Below are 26457 nucleotides of genomic sequence, written 5' to 3'. Positions count from 1 at the left end.
GTGTGATGGAGAAAACATAGTTTTAAATAGCTGGATTTTTAGCGCTGTAATATGGAAAGGACCTGGCTGTATTCTGCAGTGCCAACAAGCAAATGGCGCAGAAAAAACGGTGTTCTCTGGATTGCCTTTTAAGCAAATAATGAGGATTAAGATCCAAAGAAAAGTATTCCTGGCCCCTGAGACCTGGGCCTTTGTATAGAAATATCTAACAGCAGCAGAAGGCAGAACTGTAATGGAGCCTCTTGTGCTGTATGCACTGCAGTCTGCTATATACACCGCCTGCCTATATACACTGCCTGCCTGATATCTCTGCAGATGGATTAGTCCTCAGAAGGACTGTTTGTTAAGATGGATATGTGTAATGTACGTTTTTTCTCCCTACACTACCTAATACACAACCAAATCTCTCCCTGACACAGCAGCAGCTCTCCCTACACTGTCTGATTCCGGAGTGACTGTGACGAGCATGGTGGCGCCAGGTCTGATATAGACCTGATGACGCTGTGCGGCCAGCCAATCACTGTAATGCCCACAACCAACATGGCTACGGCATTACAGTGCATGGCAGGCAATCCTTGCATGTTCATTGGCTCTGTAAAGAGCGCCAAACATGCAGGGAGGGGACCCGAGTTCCCGCCCGAGTAACCCGGAAATACTTGGCGAGCACCGAGCAGTAGCGAGCAGGTCCTTTTAGTGTACCGGGAGCTGCCGACAAGACAGGACGCATCGGATAAAGACACCGGGGGCCATCAGAAGGTAAGTATAATATATATTTTTTATTTTATTCATTTTTTTTACAGGTACCATGGTACCCGGGTTGGAGGAGAGTCTCCTCTTCTCCAAACCCGGGTACCATCCGCACATTGAACCGCATGATATCCTCATGATATCCTCATGATATCCTCATGTACAGATCCAGTGATGCGGATGTCATGCGGTCCAATGCAAGTCAATGGCGGCGAAAGCACCGCGATTCCGCAAAATAATTGGTAGTGCTGCGTTTTTTTCCGCAATGATAATCCGCAGTGGAAATTTCCGCAGTATGTGCACAGCACATGCGGATTATCATTGGGGAACATGGCAGAACTTCTACTAAGCGTTTCTTAAGCGTTTCTGCAGCGGAATTGCCGCTGTGGAAATGCTTAAAAAACGCATAGTGGGCACACAGCCAAAGGGTATGTTTAAACAGGGCATTTGTACAGCATTTTATTCTGCATGAAAAACGCAGGTGGCAGAAAAAAAACTGCGTACATTATACACAAGTTTCGTACTTTTTTACGCATTTTTAGTTGCATTTTTTAGACATTCATTTGAATGGGTGAAAAATACTGCAAAAATGCTGAAAGAATTGACGTGCTGCAGATTTGAAAAATGCATTGATGGTTTAAAAACGCAAGGAAAGAAAAACACAAGCATTTTGGAATTTTACATTCATTATTCTGAAACTGTTAAACGCGGCATTTTTTTTGCAGTCAAAAAACACACAGAAAAAATGCTGCACATAGTCAGCGTGTGAACAAGCCCTTATTTCTCAGAATCGGTTGGAGACCCTCTGTAGTTGTTACATGTAATCCTTACCCCCCCCAGTTGTACTTTTCATCTTCTTTACCCCTTGACCTCCTTGTGGGACTCTGCTCAGAGGCTGGAAATCCTGTCCTCATTCTAATCCAACATAAAGGGAAGAGACACCTGCTGTTTGTTGACCGCAGCCGATGACACCCACATATATCAGAGGGCAACAAGAGTGCACGGACCGGGAGAACTTCCAGCTCCTTTCCTCTTCCTTCCGATAAATGAAACAAAGATTTCATACCAGCTGCTACTCAACCGCCCGTGGGGAAGGCAGAAATGATGATCACATGAACTTAAGAAATATGGAGTGTATTCCAGTCCAGAGTGGAGGTAGAGGACTGAGCCCGACTAATAACCATGAGGCATGTGGCACATTTACATTCACACTCCAAATAATATCCCACCTAGTTTAAAGGGGATCTGTCACTAATACAAATTGTATATGTTATTAAATAGTTCTCTTAGACTTGGTGAGGCTGGTGTACTTACTGTGAAAATCAATATCAGAATTACTATAGGATTTATTTTAATGTTTTTTTTCCCCTACTGTGGCCATCATCATAAAGTGGTTGCAATGGTTTCTTCTCACCAATTCTACATGAAGCACATAAAAATCATGTGTTTTACCTGTACTTGATGCCAATTCACAGCAAGTAAATCATTTTCATGTGCTTCGCATAGACTTGGTGTAAAACCGCTGCACATTGCAGATGTTTTTTTCCGTGCAGTTCTCAGCTATGTGGCATGCTACCTTCCTACAAAAGCTACTCTCCGCAACAGAAATGTCCACAATAGAATGTATAGGGTGCGGTAACTCCGCATGTATTCAATGAACACATGCGGATTTACCTGCGTGATCAGACGCAGCAAAAATACGCTGCGTCCAATGCGCTGCTATAGCCGGATCGTGGGCACATAGCCTCAGACCCAGTTACCAGACCTCTTGTTAAGAGTGAAACAGTTTTATTTTTATTTTATTTAAACTTTGTAACATTTAATGACATTAGTCTGAATGATCCCCTGCTACAGAATCAATATGTTGCTTACATTTAAACAATCAACCTTCAGAAATTGGAGCATAAATTTATTACCGTAAGTAGCACTATGTGCAGTATACATGTTAGGCCACGGCCCCACTATCAGTATTCGGTCAGTATTTTTCTCAGGAGTGGGAGTGAAAACCAGGAGTGGGTGATAAATGCAGAATTGGTGACTTGTTTCTATTATACCTTTTCTCTGATTGTTCCTCACCTGGTTTTGGCTCCCACTCCTGAGAAAAATACTGACCGAATACTGACCAAATACCGATAGTGGGGCTGCGGCCTTACAATGATAAACTCTTACAGGTATTGCACACCATATGATAGCAAATGTAAAATAAATACTTTGTTACTATTATACATATTGTAGTGGTTCACTCTCTCGGGTAGCCGCTTGGAACATGAAGCCACAGGGTTTCTTATATCACACATGGTAAAGCGTTTATTTCCACTGGTTGTATTGTACCGAAAACAAAACCATAAACATAAAATCCGTTAGCCTTGACCAAAACAACAGAATAATATGAAGGAGACATCTACACAGAAACATAAGCTGCAAACTACATGGATAAGTAGTGATACATAGTAAATAAAGAAGGGCAGCGTGAAGTAAAACCCAGCAAAGAGCAGAGAGTGTACAAACACCCAAAATATACATTGAATAGTCAATAAGTAAAAAAAAAACACATACATAAAGGTAAATACAATTCATAAGATGCAACACAAGCCCAAAGTGAGCCACAAATAACGTGGGTAAGTAGTAATACACAGCAATAAATATGGGATTTACTTTTAGGTACTACTTTCTAGTTTCTGTCCTTACTGACTATTCAGTGTATTTTTTGGGTGATTTTATGCTACACTTCTATAATATACCTGCTGTCAGTGTAGATGGTTTATTTACTATGTATCACTACTTATCTGTGTAGTTTGCAGCTCCTTTTCCTGTGTGGATGTGCCCTACATATTATTCTCTTTTTAAAGTATATTATTATAATACATATGAAAAAACCCCAAAGTATTTATTTTACATTTACTATGGTATGGTTTGCAATATTTGTAGATTTTTATTTTGATTTAAACAATGTGTCGGATATGATCACTTCCATTTCTGCAGTGGTCCCTTTGTCCTGATCCGTCTTCTTGTAATTAACATCCATCCATTATAGTCTGATATTCCCTCTGGTGCTCGTAGAGTTTCAGAAATACCTGATACTTTTTTTCATAAAATCTGCTCAACAGAAAACACACGTGAACATAGATTAGTCCCACTCGTTAGTGACCGTACTATAGAAATTAGCTTTATAATGTAATGGGCTGTTGCTAAAAACCTCTTAAAGTAGACCTATTATCTGTCATAAACATGTGTTTTTTTACCCTGGTTGCTCTTGTAGCCTGCGTTGTTTTTCTTTTGTTCCTTTGCTTCTCCATTTTGCTTCCCACTGTATAAATCTAGTCTTTTTAGCCAACTAAGCGTGGTCAACAAGAAGACACCCACAGACATTTTTTTGACATTTAGTGCACCAGATTCGTCAAAATGGCACACATGGGTCATGAATTGTGCAAAAAATCAAAATGGACTTTAAAAACTTTTTGGGCAAAATCTTTTTCAAAATGTTGCAAAATGGGACTTTTTTTTGCTTGATGTGCAAACAATTACTCCAGGGGGGTACTGAAGTGGAGATATGCCATATATAAGCCAAACATGAAGAATCTTACAAAAACATCTGGAGTCACTAAACTCACCCACAAAGTGGAAAACAAAAAAGAGAAAAACTAGCGAGCACATATAACACAGATTTAAAAAAAATGCACAAATAGAATAACAAATTGGGTGCACAATAAAAAAAAGCCACAGAACACACAAAATGCCACAAAAAAAAAAACAAGTGCAAAGGCAACGATGAATTGGGGTCATAGAATCAAGTGCCAATGTAAAAGCCTATGATGCAATATGGAGTAAAAACGTTTTTTACTGCATTGCTGGCTGACCACGTGGAAAAGACACATCAAATCCAAAGGAATTCAAATAAAGGATTTTTTACGTTTTATTTCTTGTCTGTTAAAGATTAAAATCAACGCATTTCAAAGTTTTATCCAACTGCTTCATCAGGATAGGATAGGACAAATCTAGTAAAGTAAAAGGCTGTAACTTCACAATCTACCACAAGGTGGCGATCAGGCTTCACTAATAGAGTTCATGAGTTTGGGCCTCAGTAATTGTGCAGCAGGGTGGAGTATTATTTGTGGAAATGAGTCCCAGTGAACCATCCGCAGAGCAGTTATTCACTCCTCATCACTGGTTTCATATACTGGTGTGTGCCGTGCAGGTGCTCGGATGAGGGGCTGTGTTTTATGGGAGCCATAGTAATTGCATTTCTGGAAAAATTACCTTTTGTGTTCAGAGTTTGGAAGGACAATCTTTCCAACCTTGGCCATTTTCTGCATTGCTTCCTGTCAATAGAGAGAAAATCAGAATTATTAGGGCAACGACACTTACTGGAGGTTACTGCTATAAATGTAAAAAGTTTTCTAATATACAGGGGTGGACTAGTCATTAGAAAATTGCTATCTGTGACTCAATCACAGGACTGAGCTGTAACTACTGAGGTCGGAGCAAGCATCTAAGCGGTAAGACTGAAGGCCATCTTCGTCCTCCTTCAAATCACCCCTTTCCCATTTTTTTTTAAAGTAAAAGAATAAAAATAAAAATTAAATTGGCATCACCGTATTCGCAAAATACGCAAATATTATGTTATTTAAACTTCACGGTGAACGCTGTAAAAAAAAAAAAATGCAATAAAAATTAAATATAATGAACTAAAAAGAAATCAAAAAGTCATATGTAGCTCAGCGTGGTACAAATAAAAACTACCGGTACATACACTCCAAAATTAAAAAAAAAAAAACATTCAGCGCTCAATAAAATAAAACCATTATGAGTCTCAGAATATGGTGACACAAACCAAATTTTTTATTTTCGCTACACTAGTTTTATTTTATGAAAAGTAAAAAAAAAAGAAAGAATATATAAATAAAAATAAATGTGGTATCTTCTTAATCATTAAACATTTTTCCATCACTGTGAATGATAATATAATTATTTTTTCTTTCCTTTTTTTTACCCCACTTTTTTTTTTCTTTTTTTTAAATTTTTCACTATAGAAAAATTAAATGGTTTGATTGAGAACAACAGCTACCTGGAAAAAAATAAATCAAAGCTGCCGGAAGGTGAAGATGGAAAGACGAAAATCGGGAAGCGGTTAAAGGAAATTTTCATCTTTTTACATCATGATTTTTACATTTGATTCTTGCATGTTTATGTTTGATTCATTTCTTAATATATCATTATAGCGGTTAGCGCTCCATTTTTTTCCCCCCTTGCTCCTGTACAGACATAGGGGCAGATCTAATATCATGATTGTAAATCTAAACAGGGAAAAACTAGATGACACAGGCAGGAAATGTGGCACACTCTGTATGATAAATTTGGCACATCTTGCTAGACATGTTAGACACTTTGCATTTCGCCACCTCTTGGTTTGCTTTCCTAACATAAGACAAAAATCGGCACAAACCATTAGCAGATCTAAAGTGATTTATGCCATAACCCCTTTTAAGATAATTTTCAAAAATATCTAAAAAGGGACTAAATCACTTAATAAATTGGGCACACAAGTGCAAACTATTTTTTTTTGCAAGTTGTTCCAGAGTTCTTGCACACTTTATCCTAAAGTCACCACTAGGGGGCACTAAGGGGTTTACTGTTTATACACTGAACACAATAATATATTTATAAGCAGTGAGCTCCCTCTAGTGGTGGCTGCAGACAGGATTTCATAAATATTTAGTTATATTCTGGAACTGCTACACATGTAGAGCTAGCCATAGATTTAGATATTTGTGGAAACTTGTTCCCAACTAGACAGGTTATCTATCACCTATGCACAGGATACATCACAACTTGTTTTTTTTTTGGTGCGTCCAACCCCTGGAGACCTCATCGATCCAGATCCTAATCTCTGAAATATCCCATTAAAATGGAACAATGGCTGTGCATATGTGAGGAGGTCCAATCTAGGGATTGATAGGGGTTCCAGGGGTTGGACTTCCTAGCCCAGTTAGCATTAATGATCTAACTATGGCCATTTTGGCTTTTCCTAAAATAGATATAACGAAGAACTGGCCAAATAAACTATTAAATAACTAGTGGACAAGTAAAGAGATTTTCTCTTAAAGGGGAATAACCTTTTAATACCTTAAAGTGGATAACGACGGAGGCGAGTGATATCATTGCTTCATGTCCCTCATTAGACTTTTCTGTCTTTGTGGGTTCACAATTGAACATGACGCACAACACTTGTGACAGCTCATTAAACATAACACGACCCTATCAACACCCACGTCCAGGTTAAAAATTAAATCCTACATAGGGAGACATTGTAAGGGGATGAATGGACACTCCAGCCACACACAAAGCCCTCATTCTCCATGAGGGTTCTTACATTTTTAGATAGATCTTTTTTTTTCTTATTTTTCTGTTGCATAAAGCGCTTCTATAAATAAACACGGGGCATGTAGACTTCTAAGCAAGTGGAAGAGGTCAGTGCAGAACAAGTAGAAGTTGACGACCAGCATTGAGCATAAAGGGGCTTATTCAGCACTTCACTCACCCTTGATATGTTGTGGTTTGGTCTGAGGCAAGTAAACAAAGACCGCTCAGCGACTTCTGTGCCCCAAGAAAGAAGAAAACAATTCACCCAAATATCATTGGTGATGATTCATCTGAAAATAGATTCACACGGAGAGAAGACATCAGGGAAAGTTTTCTTGTTCTCTAATCATAATCTGGGGGAGTTTACAGTATAACTGGTGGTGCAAAGCATTAAAGGGCAACTCCACTCACTAACAGTAATGATATACTGATCAGCCCTGAGATAAATGCTAAAGCTTTAAATACTAGAATTTATGCCCCCTACGTACAAAAATATAACTACTATAATACTGCCCCTATGTACAAGAATATAACTGCTATAATACTGCCCCTATGTACAAGAATATAACTACTATAATACTGCTCCTATGTACAAGAATATAACTACTATAATACTGCCCCTATGTACAAGAATATAACTACTATAATACTGCTCCTATATACAAGAATATAACTACTATAATACTGCTCCTATGTACAAGAATATAACTACTATAATACTGCCCCTATGTACAAGAATATAACTACTATAATACTGCTCCTATGTACAAGAATATAAGTACTATAATACTGCCCCTATGTACAAGAATATAACTACTATAATACTGCTCCTATATACAAAAATATAACTACTATAATACTGCTCCCTATATACAAGAATATAACTACTATAATACTGCTCCTATGTGCAAGAATATAACTACTATAATACTGCTCTTATATACAAGAATATAACTGCTATAATAGTGTCCATATGTACAAGAATATAACTACTATAATACTGCTCCTATGTACAAGAATATAACTACTATACTACTGCTCCTATGTACAAGAATATAACTACTATAATACTGCCCCTATGTACAAGAATATAACTACTATAATACTACCCCCTATGTACAAGAATATAACTACTATAATACTGCCCCCTATGTACAAGAATATAACTACTATAATACTGCCCCTATATACAAGAATATAACTACTATAATACTGCCCCCTATGTACAAGGATATAACTACTATAATACTGCCCCTATATACAAGAATATAACTACTATAATACTGCCCCCTATGTACAAGAATATAACTACTATAATACTGCCCCTATGTACAAGAATATAACTACTATAATACTGCCCCTATATACAAGAATATAACTACTATAATACTGCCCCCTACGTACAAGAATATAACTACTATAATACTGCCCCTATATACAAGAATATAACTACTACAATACTGCCCCTATGTACAAGAATATAACTACTATAATACTGCCCCTATATACAAGAATATAACTACTATAATACTGCCCCTATGTACAAGAATATAACTACTATAATACTGCCCCTATATACAAGAATATAACTACTATAATACTGCCCCTATGTACAAGAATATAACTACTATAATACTGCTCCTATGTACAAGAATATAACTATTATAATACTGCCCCTATGTACAAGAATATAACTACTATAATACTGCCCCTATACACAAGAATATAACTACTATAATACTGCCCCTACGTACAAGAATATAACTACTATAATACTGCCCCCTATGTACAAGAATATAACTACTATAATACTGCCCCTACGTACAAGAATATAGCTATTATAATACTGCCCCCTATGTACAAGAATATAACTACTATAATACTGCCCCTACGTACAAGAATATAACTACTATAATACTGCCCCCTATGTACAAGAATATAACTACTATAATACTGCTCCTATATACAAGAATATAACTACTATAATACTGCCCCCTATGTGCAAGAATATAACTACTATAATACTGCTACTATGTACAAGAATATAACTACTATAATACTGCTCCCTATGTACAAGAATATAACTACTATAATACTTCTCCTATGTACAAGAATATAACTACTATAATACTGCTCCTATATACAAGAATATAACTACTATAATACTGCCCCCTATGTACAAGCATATAACTACTATAATACTGCTCCTATATACAAGAATATAACTACTATAATACTGCTCCTATATGCAAGAATATAACTACTATAATACTGCCCCCTATGTACAAGAATATAACTACTATAATACTGCTCCAATATACAAGAATATAACTACTATAATACTGCCCCCTGTGTGCAAGAATATAACTACTATAATACTACCCCCTATGTGCAAGAATATAACTACTATAATACTGCTCCTATGTACAAGAATATAACTACTATAATACTGCTCCTATATACAAGAATATAACTACTATAATACTGCTCCTATATACAAGAATATAACTACTATAATACTGCTCCTATGTACAAGAATATAACTACTCTAATACTACCCTCTATATACAAGAATATAACTACTATAATACTGCCCTCTATGTACAAGAAAATAACTACTATAATACTGCTCCTATGTACAAGAAAATAACTACTATAATACTGCCCCCTATATACAAGACTATAACTACTATAATACTGCTCCTATGTACAAGAATATAACTGCTATAATACTGCTCCTATGTACAAGAATATAACTACTATAATACTGCCCCCTATGTACAAGAATATAACTACTATAATACCTCCCCCTATGTACAAGAATATAACTACTATAATACTGCTCCTATGTACAAGAATATAACTACTATAATACTGCCCCTACGTACAAGAATATAACTACTATAATACTGCTCCTATGTACAAGAATATAACTACTATAATACTGCTCCTATATACAAGAATATAACTACTATAATACTGCTCCTATGTACAAGAATATAGCTACTATAATACTGTCCCTATGTACAAGAATATAACTACTATAATACTACCCCCTGTGTGCAAGAATATAACTACTATAATACTACCCCCTATGTACAAGAATATAACTACTATAATACTGCTCCTATGTACAAGAATATAACTACTATAATACTGCCCCTATATACAAGAATATAACTACTACAATACTGCCCCTATGTACAAGAATATAACTACTATAATACTGCCCCTATATACAAGAATATAACTACTATAATACTGCCCCTATGTACAAGAATATAACTACTATAATACTGCCCCTATATACAAGAATATAACTACTATAATACTGCCCCTATGTACAAGAATATAACTACTATAATACTGCTCCTATGTACAAGAATATAACTATTATAATACTGCCCCTATGTACAAGAATATAACTACTATAATACTGCCCCTATACACAAGAATATAACTACTATAATACTGCCCCTACGTACAAGAATATAACTACTATAATACTGCCCCCTATGTACAAGAATATAACTACTATAATACTGCCCTTACGTACAAGAATATAACTAATACAATACTGCCCCTATGTACAAGAATATAACTACTATAATACTGCCCCTATATACAAGAATATAACTACTACAATACTGCCCCTATGTACAAGAATATAACTACTATAATACTGCCCCTATATACAAGAATATAACTACTATAATACTGCCCCTATGTACAAGAATATAACTACTATAATACTGCCCCTATATACAAGAATATAACTACTATAATACTGCCCCTATGTACAAGAATATAACTACTATAATACTGCCCCTACGTACAAGAATATAGCTATTATAATACTGCCCCCTATGTACAAGAATATAACTACTATAATACTGCCCCTACGTACAAGAATATAACTACTATAATACTGCCCCCTATGTACAAGAATATAACTACTATAATACTGCTCCTATATACAAGAATATAACTACTATAATACTGCCCCCTATGTGCAAGAATATAACTACTATAATACTGCTACTATGTACAAGAATATAACTACTATAATACTGCTCCCTATGTACAAGAATATAACTACTATAATACTTCTCCTATGTACAAGAATATAACTACTATAATACTGCTCCTATATACAAGAATATAACTACTATAATACTGCCCCCTATGTACAAGCATATAACTACTATAATACTGCTCCTATATACAAGAATATAACTACTATAATACTGCTCCTATATGCAAGAATATAACTACTATAATACTGCCCCCTATGTACAAGAATATAACTACTATAATACTGCTCCTATATACAAGAATATAACTACTATAATACTGCCCCCTGTGTGCAAGAATATAACTACTATAATACTACCCCCTATGTGCAAGAATATAACTACTATAATACTGCTCCTATGTACAAGAATATAACTACTATAATACTGCCCCTACGTACAAGAATATAACTACTATAATACTGCTCCTATGTACAAGAATATAACTACTATAATACTGCTCCTATATACAAGAATATAACTACTATAATACTGCTCCTATGTACAAGAATATAGCTACTATAATACTGTCCCTACGTACAAGAATATAACTACTATAATACTGCTCCTATATACAAGAATATAACTACTATAATACTGCTCCTATGTACAAGAATATAGCTACTATAATACTGTCCCTACGTACAAGAATATAACTACTATAATACTGCTCCTATATACAAGAATATAACTACTATAATACTGCTCCTATATACAAGAATATAACTACTATAATACTGCTCCTATGTACAAGAATATAACTACTCTAATACTACCCTCTATATACAAGAATATAACTACTATAATACTGCCCTCTATGTACAAGAAAATAACTACTATAATACTGCTCCTATGTACAAGAAAATAACTACTATAATACTGCCCCCTATATACAAGACTATAACTACTATAATACTGCTCCTATGTACAAGAATATAACTGCTATAATACTGCTCCTATGTACAAGAATATAACTACTATAATACTGCCCCCTATGTACAAGAATATAACTACTATAATACCTCCCCCTATGTACAAGAATATAACTACTATAATACTGCTCCTATGTACAAGAATATAACTACTATAATACTGCCCCTACGTACAAGAATATAACTACTATAATACTGCTCCTATGTACAAGAATATAACTACTATAATACTGCTCCTATATACAAGAATATAACTACTATAATACTGCTCCTATGTACAAGAATATAGCTACTATAATACTGTCCCTATGTACAAGAATATAACTACTATAATACTACCCCCTGTGTGCAAGAATATAACTACTATAATACTACCCCCTATGTACAAGAATATAACTACTATAATACTGCTCCTATGTACAAGAATATAACTACTATAATACTGCCCCCTATGTACAAGAATATAACTACTATAATACTGCCCCTACGTACAAGAATATAACTACTATAATACTGCTCCTATGTACAAGAATATAACTACTATAATACTGCCCCCTATGTACAAGAATATAACTACTATAATACTGCTCCTACATACAAGAATATAACAACTATAATACTGCTCCTATATACAAGAATATAACTACTATAATACTGCTCCTATGTACAAGAATATAACTACTATAATACTGCCCCCTATGTACAAGAATATAAGTACTATAATACTGCCCCTATGTACAAGAATATAACTACTATAATACTGCTCCTATGTACAAGAATATAACTACTATAATACTGCTCCTATGTACAAGAATATAACTGCTATAATACTGCCCCTATGTACAAGAATATAACTACTATAATACTGCCCCTATGTACAAGAATATAACTACTATAATACTGCTCCTATGTACAAGAATATAACTACTATAATACTGCTCCCTATGTACAAGAATATAACTACTATAATACTGCCTCTATGTACAAGAATAGAACTACTATAATACTGTCCCCTATATACAAGAATATAACTACTATAATACTGCTCCTATGTACAAGAATATAACTACTATAACACTGCTCCTATGTACAAGAATATAACTACTATAATACTGTCCCTATGTACAAGAATATAACTACTATAATACTGCTCCTACGTACAAGAATATAACTACTATAATACTGCCCCTACGTACAACAATATAACGACTATAATACTGCTCCTATGTACAAGAATATAACTACTATAATACTGCTCCTATGTACAAGAATATAACTACTATAATACTGCTCCCTATATACAAGAATATAACTACTATAATACTGCTCCTATGTGCAAGAATATAACTACTATAATACTGCTCCTATATACAAGAATATAACTGCTATAATAGTGTCCCTATGTAAAAGAATATAACTACTATAATACTGCTCCTATGTACAAGAATATAACTACTATACTACTGCTCCTATGTACAAGAATATCACTACTATAATACTGCCCCCTATGTACAAGAATATAACTACTATAATACTACCCCCTATGTACAAGAATATAACTACTATAATACTGCCCCCTATGTACAAGAATATAACTACTATAATACTGCTCCTATATACAAGAATATAACTACTATAATACTGCCCCCTGTGTGCAAGAATATAACTACTATAATACTACCCCCTATGTGCAAGAATATAACTACTATAATACTGCTCCTATGTACAAGAATATAACTACTATAATACTGCCCCTACGTACAAGAATATAACTACTATAATACTGCTCCTATGTACAAGAATATAACTACTATAATACTGCTCCTATATACAAGAATATAACTACTATAATACTGCTCCTATGTACAAGAATATAGCTACTATAATACTGTCCCTACGTACAAGAATATAACTACTATAATACTGCTCCTATATACAAGAATATAACTACTATAATACTGCTCCTATGTACAAGAATATAGCTACTATAATACTGTCCCTACGTACAAGAATATAACTACTATAATACTGCTCCTATATACAAGAATATAACTACTATAATACTGCTCCTATATACAAGAATATAACTACTATAATACTGCTCCTATGTACAAGAATATAACTACTCTAATACTACCCTCTATATACAAGAATATAACTACTATAATACTGCTCCTATGTACAAGAATATAACTGCTATAATACTGCTCCTATGTACAAGAATATAACTACTATAATACTGCCCCCTATGTACAAGAATATAACTACTATAATACCTCCCCCTATGTACAAGAATATAACTACTATAATACTGCTCCTATGTACAAGAATATAACTACTATAATACTGCCCCTACGTACAAGAATATAACTACTATAATACTGCTCCTATGTACAAGAATATAACTACTATAATACTGCTCCTATATACAAGAATATAACTACTATAATACTGCTCCTATGTACAAGAATATAGCTACTATAATACTGTCCCTATGTACAAGAATATAACTACTATAATACTACCCCCTGTGTGCAAGAATATAACTACTATAATACTACCCCCTATGTACAAGAATATAACTACTATAATACTGCTCCTATGTACAAGAATATAACTACTATAATACTGCCCCCTATGTACAAGAATATAACTACTATAATACTGCCCCTACGTACAAGAATATAACTACTATAATACTGCTCCTATGTACAAGAATATAACTACTATAATACTGCCCCCTATGTACAAGAATATAACTACTATAATACTGCTCCTACATACAAGAATATAACAACTATAATACTGCTCCTATATACAAGAATATAACTACTATAATACTGCTCCTATGTACAAGAATATAACTACTATAATACTGCCCCCTATGTACAAGAATATAAGTACTATAATACTGCCCCTATGTACAAGAATATAACTACTATAATACTGCTCCTATGTACAAGAATATAACTACTATAATACTGCTCCTATGTACAAGAATATAACTGCTATAATACTGCCCCTATGTACAAGAATATAACTACTATAATACTGCCCCTATGTACAAGAATATAACTACTATAATACTGCTCCTATGTACAAGAATATAACTACTATAATACTGCTCCCTATGTACAAGAATATAACTACTATAATACTGCCTCTATGTACAAGAATAGAACTACTATAATACTGTCCCCTATATACAATAATATAACTACTATAATACTGCTCCTATGTACAAGAATATAACTACTATAATACTGCTCCTATGTACAAGAATATAACTACTATAATACTGTCCCTATGTACAAGAATATAACTACTATAATACTGCTCCTACGTACAAGAATATAACTACTATAATACTGCCCCTACGTACAAGAATATAACGACTATAATACTGCTCCTATGTACAAGAATATAACTACTATAATACTGCTCCTATGTACAAGAATATAACTACTATAATACTGCTCCCTATATACAAGAATATAACTACTATAATACTGCTCCTATGTGCAAGAATATAACTACTATAATACTGCTCCTATATACAAGAATATAACTGCTATAATAGTGTCCCTATGTAAAAGAATATAACTACTATAATACTGCTCCTATGTACAAGAATATAACTACTATACTACTGCTCCTATGTACAAGAATATCACTACTATAATACTGCCCCCTATGTACAAGAATATAACTACTATAATACTACCCCCTATGTACAAGAATATAACTACTATAATACTGCCCCCTATGTACAAGAATATAACTACTATAATACTGCCCCTATATACAAGAATATAACTACTATAATACTGCCCCCTATGTACAAGGATATAACTACTATAATACTGCCCCTATATACAAGAATATAACTACTATAATACTGCCCCCTATGTACAAGAATATAACTACTATAATACTGCCCCTTATGTACAAGAATATAACTACTATAATACTGCCCCTATATACAAGAATATAACTACTATAATACTGCCCCCTATGTACAAGAATATAACTACTATAATACTGCCCCTATATACATGAATATAACTACTATAATACTGCCCCTATGTACAAGAATATAACTACTATAATACTGCCCCTATGTACAAGAATATAACTACTATAATACTGCCCCTATATACAAGAATATAACTACTATAATACTGCCCCTATGTACAAGAATATAACTACTATAATACTGCCCCTATATACAAGAATATAACTACTATAATACTGCCCCTATGTACAAGAATATAACTACTATAATACTGCTCCTATGTACAAGAATATAACTATTATAATACTGCCCCTATGTACAAGAATATAACTACTATAATACTGCCCCTATACACAAGAATATAATTACTATAATACTGCCCCTACGTACAAGAATATAACTACTATAATACTGCCCCCTATGTACAAGAATATAACTACTATAATACTGCCCCTACGTACAAGAATATAGCTATTATAATACTGCCCCCTATGTACAAGAATATAACTACTATAATACTGCCCCAACGTACAAGAATATAACTACTATAATACTGCCCCCTATGTACAAGAATATAACTACTATAATACTGCTCCTATATACAAGAATATAACTACTATAATACTGCCCCCTATGTACAAGAATATAACTACTATAATACTGCTACTATGTACAAGAATATAACTACTATAATACTGCTCCCTATGTACAAGAATATAACTACTATAATACTTCTCCTATGTACAAGAATATAACTACTATAATACTGCTCCTATATACAAGAATATAACTACTATAATACTGCCCCCTATGTACAAGAATATAACTACTATAATACTGCTGCTATATACAAGAATATAACTACTATAATACTGCTCCTATATGCAAGAATATAACTACTATAATACTGCCCCCTATGTACAAGAATATAACTACTATAATACTGCTCCTATATACAAGAATATAACTACTATAATACTGCCCCCTGTGTGCAAGAATATAACTACTATAATACTACCCCCTATGTGCAAGAATATAACTACTATAATACTGCTCCTATGTACAAGAATATAACTACTATAATACTGCTCCTATATACAAGAATATAACTACTATAATACTGCTCCTATATACAAGAATATAACTACTATAATACTGCTCCTATGTACAAGAATATAACTACTCTAATACTACCCTCTATATACAAGAATATAACTACTATAATACTGCCCCCTATGTACAAGAAAATAACTACTATAATACTGCTCCTATGTACAAGAAAAGAACTACTATAATACTGCCCCCTATATACAAGACTATAACTACTATAATACTGCTCCTATGTACAAGAATATAACTGCTATAATACTGCTCCTATGTACAAGAATATAACTACTATAATACTGCCCCCTATGTACAAGAATATAACTACTATAATACCGCCCCCTATGTACAAGAATATAACTACTATAATACTGCTCCTATGTACAAGAATATAACTACTATAATACTGCCCCTACGTACAAGAATATAACTACTATAATACTGCTCCTATGTACAAGAATATAACTACTATAATACTGCTCCTATGTACAAGAATATAGCTACTATAATACTGTCCCTATGTACAAGAATATAACTACTATAATACTACCCCCTGTGTGCAAGAATATAACTACTATAATACTACCCCCTATGTACAAGAATATAACTACTATAATACTGCTCCTATGTACAAGAATATAACTACTATAATACTGCCCCCTATGTACAAGAATATAACTACTATAATACTGCCCCTACGTACAAGAATATAACTACTATAATACTGCTCCTATGTACAAGAATATAACTACTATAATACTGCCCCCTATGTACAAGAATATAACTACTATAATACTGCTCCTATATACAAGAATATAACAACTATAATACTGCTCCTATATACAAGAATATAACTACTATAATACTGCTCCTATGTACAAGAATATAACTACTATAATACTGCCCCCTATGTACAAGAATATAAGTACTATAATACTGCCCCTATGTACAAGAATATAACTACTATAATACTGCTCCTATGTACAAGAATATAACTACTATAATACTGCTCCTATGTACAAGAATATAACTGCTATAATACTGCCCCTATGTACAAGAATATAACTACTATAATACTGCCCCTATGTACAAGAATATAACTACTATAATACTGCTCCTATGTACAAGAATATAACTACTATAATACTGCTCCCTATGTACAAGAATATAACTACTATAATACTGCCTCTATGTACAAGAATAGAACTACTATAATACTGTCCCTATGTACATGAATATAACTACTATAATACTGCTCCTACGTACAAGAATATAACTACTATAATACTGCCCCTACGTACAAGAATATAACGACTATAATACTGCTCCTATGTACAAGAATATAACTACTATAATACTGCCCCCTATGTACAAGAATATAGCTACTATAATATTGCCCCCTATGTACAAGAATATAACTACTATAATACTGCCCCCTATGTACTAGAATATAACTAGTATAATACTGCTCCTATGTACAAGAGTATAAATACTATAATACTGCCCCTATGTACAAGAATATAACTACTATAATACTGCCCCCTATGTACAAGAATATAACTACTATAATATTGCTCCCTATGTACAAGAATATAACTACTATAATACTGCCCCTATGTACAAGAATATAACTGATATAATACTGCCCCCTATGTACAAGAATATGATTACCATAATACTGCTCCTATAAACAAGAATATAACTACTATAATACTGCCCCTATATACAAGAATATAACTACTATAATACTGCCCCCTATGTACAAGAATATAACTACTATAATACTGCCCCTATGTACAAGAATATAACTACTATAATACTGCCCCTATATACAAGAATATAACTACTATAATACTGCCCCTATGTACAAGAATATAACTACTATAATACTGCCCCTATATACAAGAATATAACTACTATAATACTGCCCCTATGTACAAGAATATAACTACTATAATACTGCTCCTATGTACAAGAATATAACTATTATAATACTGCCCCTATGTACAAGAATATAACTACTATAATACTGCCCCTATACACAAGAATATAATTACTATAATACTGCCCCTACGTACAAGAATATAACTACTATAATACTGCCCCCTATGTACAAGAATATAACTACTATAATACTGCCCCTACGTACAAGAATATAGCTATTATAATACTGCCCCCTATGTACAAGAATATAACTACTATAATACTGCCCCAACGTACAAGAATATAACTACTATAATACTGCCCCCTATGTACAAGAATATAACTACTATAATACTGCTCCTATATACAAGAATATAACTACTATAATACTGCCCCCTATGTACAAGAATATAACTACTATAATACTGCTACTATGTACAAGAATATAACTACTATAATACTGCTCCCTATGTACAAGAATATAACTACTATAATACTTCTCCTATGTACAAGAATATAACTACTATAATACTGCTCCTATATACAAGAATATAACTACTATAATACTGCCCCCTATGTACAAGAATATAACTACTATAATACTGCTGCTATATACAAGAATATAACTACTATAATACTGCTCCTATATGCAAGAATATAACTACTATAATACTGCCCCCTATGTACAAGAATATAACTACTATAATACTGCTCCTATATACAAGAATATAACTACTATAATACTGCCCCCTGTGTGCAAGAATATAACTACTATAATACTACCCCCTATGTGCAAGAATATAACTACTATAATACTGCTCCTATGTACAAGAATATAACTACTATAATACTGCTCCTATATACAAGAATATAACTACTATAATACTGCTCCTATATACAAGAATATAACTACTATAATACTGCTCCTATGTACAAGAATATAACTACTCTAATACTACCCTCTATATACAAGAATATAACTACTATAATACTGCCCCCTATGTACAAGAAAATAACTACTATAATACTGCTCCTATGTACAAGAAAAGAACTACTATAATACTGCCCCCTATATACAAGACTATAACTACTATAATACTGCTCCTATGTACAAGAATATAACTGCTATAATACTGCTCCTATGTACAAGAATATAACTACTATAATACTGCCCCCTATGTACAAGAATATAACTACTATAATACCGCCCCCTATGTACAAGAATATAACTACTATAATACTGCTCCTATGTACAAGAATATAACTACTATAATACTGCCCCTACGTACAAGAATATAACTACTATAATACTGCTCCTATGTACAAGAATATAACTACTATAATACTGCTCCTATGTACAAGAATATAGCTACTATAATACTGTCCCTATGTACAAGAATATAACTACTATAATACTACCCCCTGTGTGCAAGAATATAACTACTATAATACTACCCCCTATGTACAAGAATATAACTACTATAATACTGCTCCTATGTACAAGAATATAACTACTATAATACTGCCCCCTATGTACAAGAATATAACTACTATAATACTGCCCCTACGTACAAGAATATAACTACTATAATACTGCTCCTATGTACAAGAATATAACTACTATAATACTGCCCCCTATGTACAAGAATATAACTACTATAATACTGCTCCTATATACAAGAATATAACAACTATAATACTGCTCCTATATACAAGAATATAACTACTATAATACTGCTCCTATGTACAAGAATATAACTACTATAATACTGCCCCCTATGTACAAGAATATAAGTACTATAATACTGCCCCTATGTACAAGAATATAACTACTATAATACTGCTCCTATGTACAAGAATATAACTACTATAATACTGCTCCTATGTACAAGAATATAACTGCTATAATACTGCCCCTATGTACAAGAATATAACTACTATAATACTGCCCCTATGTACAAGAATATAACTACTATAATACTGCTCCTATGTACAAGAATATAACTACTATAATACTGCTCCCTATGTACAAGAATATAACTACTATAATACTGCCTCTATGTACAAGAATAGAACTACTATAATACTGTCCCTATGTACATGAATATAACTACTATAATACTGCTCCTACGTACAAGAATATAACTACTATAATACTGCCCCTACGTACAAGAATATAACGACTATAATACTGCTCCTATGTACAAGAATATAACTACTATAATACTGCCCCCTATGTACAAGAATATAGCTACTATAATATTGCCCCCTATGTACAAGAATATAACTACTATAATACTGCCCCCTATGTACTAGAATATAACTAGTATAATACTGCTCCTATGTACAAGAGTATAAATACTATAATACTGCCCCTATGTACAAGAATATAACTACTATAATACTGCCCCCTATGTACAAGAATATAACTACTATAATATTGCTCCCTATGTACAAGAATATAACTACTATAATACTGCCCCTATGTACAAGAATATAACTGATATAATACTGCCCCCTATGTACAAGAATATGATTACCATAATACTGCTCCTATAAACAAGAATATAACTACTATAATACTGCCCCTATATACAAGAATATAACTACTATAATACTGCCCCCTATGTACAAGAATATAACTACTATAATACTGCTCCTATGTACAAGAATGTAACTACTATAATACTGCTCCTATAAGCAAGAATATAACTACTATAATACTGCCCCTATGTACAAGAATATAACTACGATAATACTGCCCCCTATGTACAACAATATAATTATCATAATACTGCTCCCAAGGTACAATAATATAACTACTATAATACTGCTCCTATGTACAAGAATATAACTACTATAATACTGCTCCTATGTACAAGAATATAACTACTATAATACTACCCCTATGTACAAGAATATAACTACTATAATACTGCTCCTATGTACAAGAATATAACTACTATAATACTATGTAATACTATGCACAAGATGTGGCAAGACGACTTGCTCGGCTCTCCTGGAGGCAGACTCAGGACTGGAGGCAGACTCAGGACACACGTACTCAGGTTACCTTCCTGCTGGTTTATTATCTGGCATAAACTCATGCAGGGTTCCACAGAAAAAATAAACAAGATCCCTCTGGGTTAAAAGGGAAAACAAAACAAAAATATAGCTCAGTCCATAGGTGAGCGGGTTCCGCCCGCTCTCGGTAGCACAAACTGCACAGGCAAAGTCCTTGTAAAAAGCTCTGCAGCTTCCACAACACTGTCTGGAGACTTCACTCTCCAGACCACACTCCAGAGAGAAAAAAAAGGGACTGAGCTCTTAAACATTGCTCAGCCACACCCTGAGGGGAGGTAGGGGGAATGGCGTCCCGCCCTCTTTGCCATTCCCATAAAACCGCACACCCTTTAACAGAGTAAACCCACCAGCATATAACATGCTGGCAGAAATAAAGTAGGCCTTAGTTCACACAGGAGAGCATCCTGAGTGACACATACCTCCCCTCACATATAAAACCAGTGACACTGTCACATATTCCCCCCCTCTGCCCAAAGAAGGGGATTTGGGCACCTTCGGACACCAGGCAGGGAATCCTAGTAGAAAGGGCATCTGCATTCCCATGTAACTTCCCGGGCCTATGCTCCACATGAAAGTTAAAATCTTGGAGTCCTAGGAACCATCTAGTTACCCTGGCATTTGTACCCCTCTTCTCCCGCAACCATCTCAACGGGGCATGGTCTGATACTAATTTAAACTTCCGGCCTAGTAGGTAATATTTCAGTGTATCCACGACCCATTTTATGGCTAAACACTCTTTCTCTACTATGGAGCAGTTCTTCTCGCAGGAGGACAGTTTCAGCTCAGAGAATGGGATGTTCTTCCCCATTTATCTCTTGGGAGAGTACAACCCCTAGACCAACCTCTGAAGAGACCGTCTGGACCACAAATTCTTTCTTAAAGTCTGGCGCGACCAGGACTGGCTGCTTGCACAGTGTTATCTTCAACTGTTGAAAGGCGGTCTCCGTTTCTTCCGTCCATTTCACCATGGTTGATTTGGTGTCTTTTAGAAGATCCGTTAGTGGCGCGGCCATCATGGCGAAATTCGGGATAAATGCCAGTAATATCCCACGATTCCCAGGAATGCTCTTGTAGCATCGGCGTCTCTGCCTCCTGCCATGCAGAGACGCTGTCCCTCTCACCGCCGCGCTCCCTGCCCGGCGTCCTCCAGCGCTCGTCTTCCTGCTTCTGCTGCCGGTGCGCGCAGCTTCCCGGGCACTGGGCTTAGGGCGCGCGCGCGCCCTAAGGAGTCCCCGGCCAATTGCCGGAGGCCCTCCCATATATAAGGCACCTCCTCCAAAATGGAGGTGCCCGAGCAATAGTTGTTGCACAGTGTTCTAACCTCTGCTTCAGCCCTCAGGTCCCGCTGCTAGCCCGACTACTAGTCCTGCCCGCCAGCCTGACTATCAGTCCAGTCCGCCAGCCTGACTACTGTCCAGCCCGACAGTCTGTCTTCCATTCAGTTCGCCAGTCTGTCTATGGGCTTCACCCGCCTGTCACTTGCCGTGACCACCTGTCAGCCTACCTGGAGGCTCCTTCCCGTCACTAGCCGTGGCCACCTGACAGCCTACCTAGAGGCTCCCGCCTGTCGCCTGCTGTCTCTGCCAGTTCATCTACCCGGACCTCTCGTCAGCCTGCCTGCTGTGCCCATCTGCAGTATCGGTCAGTCTCAGCCATCTGACCCGTGGGAGTCACCTGCTCCCTTACAAGGTCGTCCCCAGAGTAGCACCTGGTCCCTCTGCTCGGTCCCTCCCTGGTCACAGAGTCGTTAGCCCCCGTACGACCTGGGTCGGTCCGAGTTGATACTTAGTTACGCCCCTCTGGGTCCCTCCTTGCATCGCAGCACAGAGGTTCCACCATCCGGATCTGTAACAGTTTGCTCGGACCATGGAACCCAGTGGCTCCCAAGCTCCTTCGCTCTCCGACCTGTACCAGGAGGTTTCTCGTCAGAGATCCCAACAGGAAACCATCCTGACCTTCCTGCGGAGTGTCAACTCCCGCCTGGACACATTGACTGTTCCTCCTGTGTCCGCCTCGAGTCGTGCGACTCCCGCCCCGGCAGCGTCGCTGCCCACCAATACCACGGCATCCAACCCAGGCCCCCGGCTTTCTGCACCTCCTTGTTTTGGAGGCGACCCCGCTCTAGCTTGAGGTTTCATAAACCAGTGCACTCTGCACTTTGAACTTTTGGCACATCAGTTTCCCTCTGACCGGGCCAAGGTGGCGTTCATCATGTCTCACCTCACTGGAGAAGCACTGGCATGGCTAAATCCCCTGTGGGAGAGAGGGGATCCCCTGGTGTCCGATCTATCGTCTTTCCTCACTGCTTTCCGGAAAGTCTTCGATGAACCAGGACGAAAATCCTCTTCAGCCTCCTCTCTGCTACGTCTCCGCCAAGAAAGTCTCACCATGGGCCAATATGCCATACGGTTCCGTACCCTCGCTTCTGAGCTTGCCTGGGACAACAAGGCTCTGGTGTCCGTCTTTCCGGTCGGATTAAGGACAAGTTAGCTGGTCGGGACATTCCTACCACCCTGGATGACCTGGTGTCACTAGCTACCCGAATTGACATCCGTTTCCAAGAACGTACCAAAGAGACTACCCGGGAGCGAAAATTTCCAGGTCGACCAGACCAAGATGGTCAAATCTCGCCAAGAGTCACGCCGAGCCAAGGGGAGTTGTTTCTATTATGGCAGTAAGGAGCACTTCATCCGTTCCTGCCCGGTGATGCCGGGAAACGCCAGTACCTAGGACCGCTCGGAGAGATCGTCCTAGGCAAAAGTAAACCCTCTCCTTCCCTGACTTTGTCTGTCTCCATCTCCTGGGGAGAGAACCGCTACTTTGAAATTGCACACCTAGATTCCGGAGCTGCTGGGATCCTCATTTCCCAGTCCCTGGTAGAGAAATATCACATTCCCACCAAACCTCTGGCTGAACCATTGGCAGTCGCCTCCGTGGATGGAAGACTCCTTCCAGTGACCATCCTGCTCGATGAAGTTCTCCGTTGGGGGCAGAATTGCCATAAGACCTGCCTGGTCCCGGTCCGCCCGGTTCGTCCGCCCCTCACCCCGGCTAATCTACCCGGTTTACCGGCACCTTACTGGTCCTATGCAGATGTCTTCGACAAAAAGGAAGCAGAGACACTGGCACCTCATAGGCCATATGATTGCCCGATCGACCTGGTACCCGGTGCCACTCCACCCCGTGGGCGTATTTACCCGTTGTCGTCGGCCGAAACCCGGGCCATGTCAGAATACATTAAGGAGAATCTGGCTAGGGGATTCATCCGGAAATCTACCTCCCCGGCTGGAGCCGGATTCTTCTTTGTCAAGAAGAAGGATGGTTCACTACGCCCCTGTATAGACTATCGAGGACTTAACCAAATCACGGTCAAAAACAAATACCCCCTGCCACTCATCTCCGAGTTGTTTAACCGCCTTAAGGGCGCTAGGATCTTTTCCAAGCTGGATCTACGTGGGGCGTATAACCTGGTCCGGATCCGTCAAGGAGACGAGTGGAAAATGGCATTCAATACCCGGGACGGTCACTATGAATACCGTGTTATGCCCTTTGGTCTCTGCAATGCTCCCGCCGTCTTCCAAGAATTAGTCAATGACATCTTCCGTGACCTTCTTTATTCCTGCGTGGTGGTGTACCTGGACGACATCTTGGTCTTCTCTCCGGACCTTCCCACACACCGGAGGGATGTTCGTCAGGTCCTGCTTAAGCTCAGGCAGAATCACCTCTATGCCAAATTTGAGAAGTGCCTCTTCGAGCAGACCTCCCTTCCGTTCCTGGGTTATATTATCTCCCAGACAGGTCTATCAATGGACCCCGAGAAGCTCTCTGCCATCTTAAAACGACCCCGTCTGGAGGGGTTGAAGGCGACTCAGCGATTCCTGGGCTTCGCCAACTACTACCGTCTCTTCATCCCGCACTTCTCTTCTCGGACTGCTCCCATCTCTGCGCTCACCCGTAAGGGAGCAAATCCCAAGGTATGGCCGCCTGAAGCTGAGGAGGCCTTCCTTTCTTTAAAGCAAGCCTTCTCCTCTGCCCCAGTGCTGCACCGTCTGGACTGCAACAAACAGTTCTTCCTGGAGGTTGATGCTTCCTCCTCCGGAGCCGGAGCGGTGCTCACCCAAAAATCTTCATCCGGGAGAATGGTAACGTGCGGCTTCTTCTCCAAACTCTTCTCCTCGTCTGAGCGCAACTACTCCATAGGAGACCGAGAACTGCTAGC

At 36.7% G+C, this 26457-nt stretch overlaps 1 protein-coding gene across 3 annotated transcripts in view; it reads right to left on the bottom strand.

The window, feature by feature from the left end:
• Positions 1-2530: 2530 nt before the first annotated feature.
• Positions 2531-26457, bottom strand: part of FGGY (FGGY carbohydrate kinase domain containing) — a 367685-nt gene continuing 343758 nt past the window's right edge. For 2 of the 3 annotated variants that reach the window (XM_073643734.1, XM_073643735.1), the window contains 2 exons: positions 5005-5066; positions 2531-3843 (listed from right to left, as the gene is read on the bottom strand). In XM_073643734.1, the coding sequence (XP_073499835.1) occupies positions 3762-3843; positions 5005-5066 (144 nt within the window). In that variant the 3' untranslated portion in view covers positions 2531-3761. Of the gene's footprint in view, positions 3844-5004; positions 5067-7285; positions 7398-26457 lie in introns of all 3 variants that reach the window. The other variant, XR_012247734.1, reaches the window with a different exon arrangement.

This window comes from Phyllobates terribilis, unplaced genomic scaffold (genome assembly GCF_046119375.1).
Source record: "Phyllobates terribilis strain yellow unplaced genomic scaffold, ASM4611937v1 Scaffold_8__6_contigs__length_399053987, whole genome shotgun sequence".
In the NCBI taxonomy this organism is placed as follows: Eukaryota; Metazoa; Chordata; class Amphibia; order Anura; family Dendrobatidae; genus Phyllobates; species Phyllobates terribilis.
Note: the sequence above shows the minus strand (reverse complement) of the source record. Positions and strands in the feature narration are given on the sequence as shown.